This window comes from Carassius auratus, chromosome 9 (genome assembly GCF_003368295.1).
Source record: "Carassius auratus strain Wakin chromosome 9, ASM336829v1, whole genome shotgun sequence".
Taxonomy (NCBI): Eukaryota; Metazoa; Chordata; class Actinopteri; order Cypriniformes; family Cyprinidae; genus Carassius; species Carassius auratus.
Window position 1 is genome coordinate 23,517,713 of NC_039251.1, and position 10,317 is coordinate 23,528,029.

General features: G+C 36.8%; 2 protein-coding genes across 2 annotated transcripts; one reads left to right on the top strand and one right to left on the bottom strand.

Moving 5' to 3' along the window:
* The first annotated feature begins 5,848 nt into the window (after positions 1–5,848).
* LOC113108793 (spindle and kinetochore-associated protein 3-like) lies at positions 5,849–8,651 on the top strand. Its single transcript, XM_026272119.1, has 9 exons — positions 5,849–5,957; positions 6,053–6,114; positions 6,196–6,367; positions 6,507–6,930; positions 7,272–7,351; positions 7,553–7,743; positions 7,896–8,087; positions 8,230–8,424; positions 8,522–8,651. The coding sequence occupies exons 1-9, from the start codon at positions 5,849–5,851 to the stop codon at positions 8,543–8,545; spliced, it is 1,449 nt and encodes a 482-aa protein (XP_026127904.1). The 3' UTR covers positions 8,546–8,651.
* Positions 8,652–8,852: 201 nt separating this feature from the next.
* On the bottom strand, positions 8,853–10,239 carry LOC113108814 (histone deacetylase complex subunit SAP18). The gene is made up of 4 exons (XM_026272145.1): positions 10,076–10,239; positions 9,615–9,724; positions 9,417–9,539; positions 8,853–9,337 (listed from the first exon to the last, which is right to left on the bottom strand). Exons 1-4 carry the CDS (start codon positions 10,145–10,147, stop codon positions 9,181–9,183), a joined length of 462 nt encoding a protein of 153 aa, XP_026127930.1. The 5' UTR covers positions 10,148–10,239; the 3' UTR covers positions 8,853–9,180.
* Between the last annotated feature and the right edge of the window lie 78 nt (positions 10,240–10,317).

Below are 10,317 nucleotides of genomic sequence, written 5' to 3' on the forward strand. Positions count from 1 at the left end.
GCTGTGCCACTGGAACGGCTGTATTCAGTATTTTGTGCCTATGCTTGAGGAGTTTCCCTCAGACTGCTGGGTTAGAAGAGAGAATCTAATGGTAAGTGTATGAGCAGCATATTCACATAAACTGTATTCCTACATTTATGGAAATATCATCACATTTGAAAACTGTATTTGCAAAGCCTGGAAATGTAATGGAAATTAATAATATTTTATACAGTCATGAAAACTTTAATAGTATATATAGATATGAGTATGACAGCTTACTTATATATTATTCTGAAGCTGAGCACTGTAACAATATTACAGCAATAATAATACTGAAACCCTCTTAGGTCATTTTTACTCCTATTAATATTTGTGTGACTCTTCTCTGTGATACTACGTTTAACCTATTATTGTTAATTTCACTTTTAGAAAAAAGTTCCAAAATGTACTAATATGTACCATATATGGTCTAATATGTACCTTTAAGTTACCAATATGAATCCTTTATTGGTAAATCAAATACAAAGTGTACCTTTTTTTAAAGTTTTTATTACAGAAAGTGTAATATTTGTTGTTTTATGGTGTTAATGTATAAAATATTGTATTAATGTCAATGCTTTGTCTTATGTAATTTGTCAGAATGCCACAGTGGGAGAGAAGTACTCTTTTGGAGTCTTTCGGGCCCTCTCTCATATGACTGCAATATCATATGGTTCCTCTGAAACACCCACAAGCAAGGAGTATACTTTTGATCAGCTGATTTAGTTAAATGTTCATTTTATACTCCAACAATCACAATGCACAACTGATACTTCTTTTAATACCTGATTATTGTTTTGTTTTTTTAGATGAGGTTGAGCTTTGGATTGTCATGACTAGCATTGTGTCTGGAGCCATCATGTACACGGTGATGGTCGCCAACACTGCTGCAATGATGACTGATGTGGACATAACAGCAAGAGCATACAAAAACAAGGTGCAAGGGAAACAAATATATTACTAAAACAGCATATTAGATTTTGATTGAGGGTGTCATTCACATTTTCTCTTTTCTGTTCCCTTGTGTGTTTGTTTTTACATAGATGAATCATATGGAAGATTATATGACTTTCATGAAGCTTCCCAAAGCCCTTCGTATGCGCATCAACAACTTCTTTCAGGCTCGTTACGCAGGAAAATGGTATGATGAGAAGGATGTCCTGAAGTGGGTGTCTTCATCTCTCAGAGAGGTACTGCTCAGTGTTGGAATAGATAGTCACAGAAATTATTGTTTAAAAGATGTTTGGCTCTTGTTTTTAACGGTAATACAGTATTTTTGTAGTTTATTGATTGTTTGTATGGTTTTGTTAGGAAATTCTGATGTCCATGTGCTCAGCCCATGTGAGAAAAGTCCCCTTTTTCCAGAACTGTGATATAAACTTCATCAATGCCATTCTTCTGGAGCTGCAGTATGAGGTCTACCAGGAGGGTGACATCATCATCCGCCAGAACATTCCTGGTGACCGCATGTTCTTCATCGAGCACGGGCAGGTCCTTGAGGAGAATGAGTTTTTCCAGAGGGAAATGTGTGATGGAGACTGCTTTGGAGGTGTGATATCGAGTCACGTTGCAATGTCAATGCAATGTCTGTTTAGTAGGGGTGGAATGGTACACAGATGTCATGGTTCTGTACGTACCTTGGTTCGGGGGTCGCAGTTCGATACAATTTCGGTAGAACAGGGATCTGCTATGCTATGCTCGGTTTCTTTTCATTTATTTTGAACAGACAGTAGTACAAATAAAATAAAAACATTCCACCTAAAATATTAAATATTATTACATTGTTAAATATATATAATCTGCAGTACATATATATATAAAAGGAATAAATTCTTGAAATATATTTGGGGGAAAAAACAGTGCGACAAATAACGTAGCCATATATGTTGAGTTTCAGTTTATTTTTGTAACATGCTAAATTTGTTCACAGAAAGGAAATTCAAGTGGCAGAAAGTGACATCCTATTTGTTTTCTTTATTTTACAAAAGCACAATGTTTTGTTTTCATCGTGAGTGTACGCAAATAAAAGCAGACCTTTATACAGTAATGCATTATTAATAAGACAATAAGTGGTTAAAATTGATTCTGCTGGTATAAGAAAACAGTTGACATGATCGCGCTAATGCGCACAGCCACACACACACACACACACAAACACAACGCACAGTTTAAACATTTCTAACTTGACAGCACAGTTAGTACTTTATCTAAATAAAAACCAGTGAACCAAAACATCAGTGCGCCCGCCTCTGATGGAAATGTTATGGAATATTTGGATTTGTGCCGTATGAGAGAGGTAGGATACACGAGCACAAAGCTCCATTTCGCAAACGTGTGAGAGACACATTAAGAATCAGCACATGCATGGTCACTATCTAGTGTGCTTTTTTTTCAAGTGGGCAACTCACAGCATTCGCTGCTCTTCTGCTGGTGCTGGTTATCAAACAGCATTGCATTGCTGTGGATGCACCTTTTGGATTGAGGGTGAATTTCCTGTATTCGTTGTGAGACCCCATGCACCGAACCGAGATGTCCGTACCGTGACGGTTTGGTACAAATACATGTATCGTTCCACCCCTACTGTTTAGACTATATGTGTTGTTTGTGATGCTCATGTCTTGAATCTATTTATTAGTAAGCTGTGTTAAAGGGATAGTTCACCCCAAAATTCTGTCATTATTTACTCACCCTCAAGTTGTTTCAAACCTGTTTGAGTTTCTTTCTTCTGTTGAACACAAAAGAAGATATTTTGACGAATATGTGTAACGCATCATTTGACCATTGACTTTCATAGTATGGAAAGATACAAATCAAGTAAATGTCTGACAGAATTTTCATTTTTGGGTGAGCTATCCCTTTAAATGTCTCTCCTTCCCTTTTCCAGAGTCATGTCTCCTAACAAAAGGAAGGTGTTTGGCCACAGTACAAGCTTTGACTATCTGTCAGCTTTTTTCCTTGTCGGTGGACTCCTTTCATTCTGTTCTGAAGGACTATCCAGACATCAGGAGGGACCTGGAGACATTTCAACAGGATAAAGACATTTTGTTATGTTGAGAAAGTAAGTTTTAGTTTTATCCATGAGACAGTTTGAAGCACAACTTGATTTAAAGGTTTTACTGGAAACCAATATATCCATAAACCATACATCTTTTCTAGATTCTTTAATAATGGAAAGCCTTTATTTGAAACAGAGATTTTGTTTCATTCTAAATTCTTTCTTCTTCTTTAGTTATTTACTAGTACTTTTGGATTATAAATGTATAAATTCTTTAAAAAAAAAAAAATCAAACTTACCCCAGACTTTTGAATGGTAGTGTTTAATATATACACTTTAAAGTTATGCTATGGGGGGAAATATTTTTTTTAAATATAACACACTGCATAATAAAAATAATTAAGGATACAAGAGCTTAATGCATTTTTATTTCTATTTTGCATCTCTATTTTAATTGGTAGATGGCTATACTTGAATTAAGCCCCTCCTGCAGCTTCCTAACCATGCACTTTGCCTGCTTTTGATTTGCCAGCTTTGTTTTACTTGAATCTTCCTCTGTATTGGCATAGATATCCAGATGTGGTTTTGGAATATTCTGTTCCAGCTGGTGGATGTGGGTTGAAGTATTCCCTTGTTCTTCAGTGTACAACAAGCTGTCGGAAAATGGACTTTGTATAGCAAAAAAAGATATGACTTGGCAACTGCATTGGAATGTGATTCCTTTAAGAATACTGATAGGATGTTTTTAGACTGATTTGTAGGCCACCTTCTCCAGCTTCTCTACTCCCTCCCTTTTCAGTGCCCACAGAAGGATAAGCATAACCCGTGCTCTTACGTCACATAACCATGCCTCTTTACGTTGTCCCGTCTTCATCTGAAGTATACAGAACAGCACCCACTGGTGGCCTCCATTTTCCAGTAGAGGTCATTAATTTTATCTGACCAGGTCCTCATTGTACTGTAGGTTTCTATCAGAGAAGCTTTGTTTAAAACAGACAACATTTTTAATGTTTTGACAAATATGTTTGTGTTTTCAAATAGTGTGCTGAGTTCAATTTTATGTTAAATATGTCCCACAAAAGTCAACAGATTATTTTCAGAAATCAGCACAAACAGTGTACAAATTATGTTGGGGCCCAGAAAAAACTTACCATAATTTACATTTTAAATATTGTATTTTGGGGGAAAGGGTAAAATGTGCTATTTCATAAAATTACCCAAAGGTTGTAGAGATAATTGTAGTTCATAAAAGTCACATTTTAAAAAGATGTTAATAAAATATTCCTGAATAAACAGTGAAGTTTGTTCTTGTTTTTTCTTCTCAAAACTTTTTGTCAAGATCACGCTATTTGCTTTTTCATCTCTCAATACAAAAAATAAAATAATAAAATGCACTGTTCTTCTTTATTTTCAAGATTAATATGTGACCATGTTTAAATTAAGCCTATACTGTAAATCAACAGCGACAGGAGTTTGATAACTGTGTTTTCTGTCCATGAGTTAATTCCCATTCTCTGTAGTCCTTCAAAGTGAACGTTTTATTAGTTTCATATATGATAATAATAATAATAATAATAATAATAATAATAATAATAATAGTTCATTACATCAACATGCCACTTTTCTGCTTTTTTAGGCACTCAAAGCTCTTTACATTGTCAGGGGGTATCTCCTCATCCACCATGAGTGTTGATACTGTATGTTGATAACTCTTGCAGATTGCTAGGAACAAATAGGACAGACAAAGTTTAAGGAAACTAAAACACTGTCTCTACTCTGTCATGGGCATATAAAACATGCATTAATAAAAAAAAAAAAAAAAATCTTTAAAACATAATGTTCAGTCCTTTAATTTGAACTCTATTTATCTATTTTTTCTACTATTTATTATTCAAGTTTTTAAATTAAGGGAAACATTCAATTCATTTGGTTAATATAATCAGAAGCAACAGGAAATGTAGCCTAACTTAAAATGAATCTAAATGTGCTAAATGTAGGGGGCAAATAAAAGCAGCAGTAGCCTGTCTAAAGCTCCTTGAATTCTGCGACACTTTAAAGGATGAATTGAATTGCTTTTTAATGGGTAGGTAATAGGTAACCCAATAATAAATCATAAATAATAAGTACACAAAATCAATCAATCAATCAATTACTGTAATTAAGCAGTTATTCAAAGTGAACTCTTTGCATTAATTGTTTGTATTTGGGTAATATTTTCAATAGAGTTTTTTAGACAGATTCCAAGGGTGAAAATTTTCACGAAACACAGAGATCTGTTAATTACAAGGGCAAAAATAAATAAATATGCTGAAACCCTTTTTGTTTCGGAAACTTGCAAGACATAACTGCTTCGAAGTAAGTACGGTCAAGGACTGGAAGACCACCGAGCACGAAACGACTGCACCGAACGACAGGGGGCAGTAATGAACCCAACGGTGTTTGGGTTTCCGTCAAGTCCAACGAGTCAGACAAAACGAACCCGGATGTGCCGCGAAATTTGAAAGAAGAGGTCAGAGATATTTGTCGTTGTCTGAATCTTATTTATAAAACCACACTTAATTTCTTAAGGTATTATGCTATTTTATGCTTAACCGAATGTGTTTAAGACAGTATCTTCATTGTTTTTGTTATTGTACGCGTTCCGTATAAGATGGACAGTCCAAAAGAGTTAACGTACAGTTGATTGTTTACATGGCTGTAGAAAAGAAGGATTACAAGTATTATGCTTGTATATTATTATGGTAATGTCTCATGTAATAATATAATATACCATTTTCTTATTATTACTAATTATTTACTGTTATTTCAGCTTGTAAAACAGGAGGGACGAGAATGAATCCTTCAGAGCGTTTCTTTGCGAAGCTGCGGAAACTGACTGTTTATCTGGAGACTGAAAGCAACAATCTCCTTCATGCAAGTCAGAACCCTCAAGACGACGATGGTAACCTGCCAGGAAATATTTTATAGTCGCTAATAATAATGATCAGGTCATACGTATGAATCTGTTGACTGGTGTATGTGATCTGCGTTATTCAGAGGATGAAGAGAATGGGGCTCAAGCTCTGTACCAGCTGCACTCTGAAGTCCGAGCATTGAAGGTTTGTGTATGTTTAGTTATGATTCATGATTTCACTTTATTTTTTAAATATGGGCTTCATTTAACACAAAATCATGTGCAGCGAGAAGTTCAAAATCAGGTGGCTACACATGATGGAGCAAGTACTGAACTGAGGAACTTTGTAAGACGATGCTTGGTGCTGAAGCAGAGAACCACAGAAGACATTGACAGGCTGAAGAAACACTATGAGACGTATGGCTACAGACCACGAACAGCAAGACAGGGAAATGCAGGTAAATGTTGATTACATTTGAGAATGTTAACATCCTGCTGCCTCTGCTTGGCTTTTGTATTTATTGTCTCTAATTGAAGATTTGCTAAGATTGATACTTTTTTCAGTGGAAAATGTTTTTTATTTGCTCACTATTTTAGAGATGAATGGTACAAAAAATGCAGAAAAGTTGGATGCAGCAGATGAAAATGAAGCAATGGGACAAGGGATTTGTGAAGAGGCTCAGCAGCCTGAGACACCAGAGAAAATGCAACCACCTTTTGACCAGCTGCGGACCCCAAAGCTCTCCGATTTTGGTCTGTCTGCACTCCAGTTCCAAAGAGTGCTTGGTGAAGCAGAGCCACCCCACAGTGCTGCTCCTGTCCCAGCTGTGGCTCTGTCACCACCACCATTTGTCATGAACATGCATCCACCGCAGCCAAAGACGCCCAAGTGCTCTCTGCGTATGGAGGAGGATGCTCCGACCCCACGACTAGAGGACTTTGGCATCTCTGAGTACACCACGTGCTGGAACAATGACTTTACCATGGATTTGTTCAACAAGAAACCACCCAAGACCAGCAGGTATGCTGCTTACTATGTCTAGTGTGAATATCACATCACAAGCATGCTTTGCTTCAGAAAATACTAACACTCACCAAGACTGCTTTTATTTGATCAAGGATACAATGAAAACAGTAATGTTGTGATTTATCCCTGTTTATGGCAAAGCTGAATTTTCAGCATGGATTTTTATAGTCTACAGTGTCACATGATCTTTCAGAAATCATTCAAATATACTGTTTTGGTGCTCAAGAAACATTTCTTCTTTTGTAACATTATAAATGTTTTACTGTCAATTTAATGCATGCTTGCTGTTTAATTTGTATTTTTAACACATAATATGTGTGTTGGGTCTTTCACAGTGAAAGAACAGAGAATGGTCAGATACCCTCTCACGCTTTCCCCACTTTGTCTTTTGGGCCTAACAAAGGTGTTGCCAACGGTAAATAATATTGAGTGTTGTTTTCTTAATATTATGAAAAGTTATCGACCTGTTTGGAGTTTTAAATAATTGTTTCTTAGCAGTATAACATTTAGTTCCTGTAATCCCGAATGTGTGGTTACATTTGTGCGTTAACGATATGTTACAAAAAATGCATTCTAGTTTTTTTTCAATTTTTCCTTTTGTGTTTAAATATTCCAGAGAGTCTGGAATCCCCAGAGCCACCTGTGTTTTGCACCCCAGGATTTAAGATTGAGAAACACCGCCTCCCATCATCTCCACCAATGAAAAGAATGAATGACCTTGATTCTCCTCCTCGCCCTAATAACTGCCCTTCTACACCAGAGCTCCCTGCATTTGAAACTCCTTTTGTCAGCAAGCTTATAAAAAAGGTATGATGCACTCCTTAACTCATTACTTTAGTCACTAACGTGTAAAAATCTACCACAATAGACATGACTAGTATAACATTAAACCATAATCATATATAATATCATTAAAAATGTGTAATGGTTTCTCATTCACTGCGATTACCGTTTCAAAGAATGACAGGCAGGAAGAAAGCGGTAGACACAGGGCTTCAAAGGAGGGCAGCTTTCCCTTAGCAGATCTCTCCAATACAAACAGAGCTCCTTCATTTGATGCTCCAGAGATGCCAAAACTGCAACGTTATGAGGATGAGGCCATACCCGAGATGCCATCTCTGCAGTCCCTTCTTGGGAGATCTATTGCTTTCGTAAGTAGTCATATTTTGATCTTTTAATCATTAAAATTGTATTATACCTTAGATTTGATGCTAAATCTTATAAACAAAAATGGTGAATAGTTTAATTTATTGACATGCACTTGACATTTGCCCTTCCTTTAACTCTGAATAGAAAACTGCATCTAGTGATGCTTCTGGGATGAAGATGGGGACAGATCACTTGTCAGACCTGAAGCAGACCCCCGTCCCAATGCATGAAAACCAGGATTGGTGCCTTACAACTCCAAAAGTCAGAGTGAAGTTCCCTGCAGAGCCATGCACCCCGGAGATGCCCGATATAAGTTCAGTCACTCAGGATATTTTAAAAGTGAGTCACTACCTTGTAATGCTGAAATAGCAATATTGCAAATTATGGCTTATGTTAAAGAAAGAAAATAAGTTTTTTTTTTCTCTCCCTCTTTTAGCTTGTGACTCAGTGCAAGTCTTAAGAACTTACTACTGAATCTGAGCTGATGACCATGAAGCCTGGCTTTCAAAAAGTGGAACCAAGAGGAGAACAGCAGATCGTAGTCAAAGTGATTTCATTGAATTATATCTGATTGTAAGAGCAAACACTTTTAAGGACAATTTAAACCATTTGAAAATAATACTTAATAAAGAACTTGTAAAATAATGCCATTGATGGTTATGCAAATTGTACGGATTACTCAAATGAGTTTGAAAAATATAGGTAATTCTGTTGAAGTTTAGTTAATGCCTATTAAGTCAGTTTATGAATGTTTACACAAGACAAGATACTGAAAAAAACATTTATTCAACATTTTATGGGAATCATGGTAACAGGACTAAAACTAAAAAGGTAGACCTGGTATAAAACCCCATGAAGAACAAAATATATGAAAGAATATCTATATAACCTCCAATCCTCAAGATATGCTCTATCCTGCTGCTGGAGATTAACCTTCCTGCAGAGTTTAGTTCAGGCTTAAACTTCGAACCAGCTAATCAAACCAAATTTAGGTTTGCCTGAAAAACACTGGAAGGGTTTGAACTAAACTCTACAGGAAAGCAGATTTCCAGACAGACATTCACCCCATTTGTTTAAATCCAGGCAAATCTGGTTTTAGTAGGGTCTCATGCGTCCTTGGATAGGTGGTGCACGGTTAGGCGGAGTGATGGCAATGTCAAGATAATCTCCGATCTGAAAGCGTTGAGACTGAAGCGTCATGGAGTCATCTGCACCTTTGCGTCCTGAAACCGTATTACCAATCTCTTTAACCCTACAACAAAATCAGATGGGTTATTCAAAACGAATCAAAACTGACCGAGCTAGAACAAAACACCTTCTGTATAGATTACCTGTACATTTGTCGTTTAGGGTCTGGGTAAACTATTGCAAACCCAAAATGTGTGCCTTTCTTTCGAGCTTCCGGATAAACTTCCTTCACCAGGCTTGTCAGTTCCTTCAAAGTAGCATCCATCCTGTAACCAAAGCAGATACAACTCAGGATCTTGCAGTTCATTTCATCTTTAATGCAATGCAAAGTTTATACCTACCAGGTGTAAATCTGGAGCTCGCTAGATGGTACATTCCCCCGGGCAAATTCGTCCATGCGATGATGCCTTCCGTTGTTGGTGGTGAACACTCGGAGAAGAAGTGGGCATGTCTGCGGGAAACATGCAGAATTTAATAACGCGGGCGAATATGTACACGTCTTCAATATTGATATTGCAGACAATGTGAAATGCGTTCGCTGTATGCGTCTTTTATATAACATTATCAGGGAGTTAGATTAATACGTTTTATACTAAACGTTTCTACTATTATATACTGCAAACTTATATTAATGATTTAAGATTTGTATACTAAACATTTTATTACCAAAGAGCTGTATTATAATAGGTTGTATACTTAATTTTTACCAGTTACATTTTCATATTAGCTTAGCATTACAAGACGCATCGTTTGTGCAGACTATGTGCGCAAATGAGGAACAAACGTAATGGGAAAAACAAACCTTTTCTCTGTCTACTGGCTTTTCTGGCTCTTTTTTGATTTCCTCTTGTGTGACCCTTGATTCTACAGCCATTTGATCCAATTTTGTTATAAAACAAGAGATGAATCGTTGTTCACAACGCCTGTTAATGAGCGATCGCGGCGCGGTGAAATGATGTCACCACTGCAGGGAGCCAATCACAGCCGACCGATGACGGCCAGTGAAATGACGACACATCCGCGTCGCCTACACTACCCCACCGC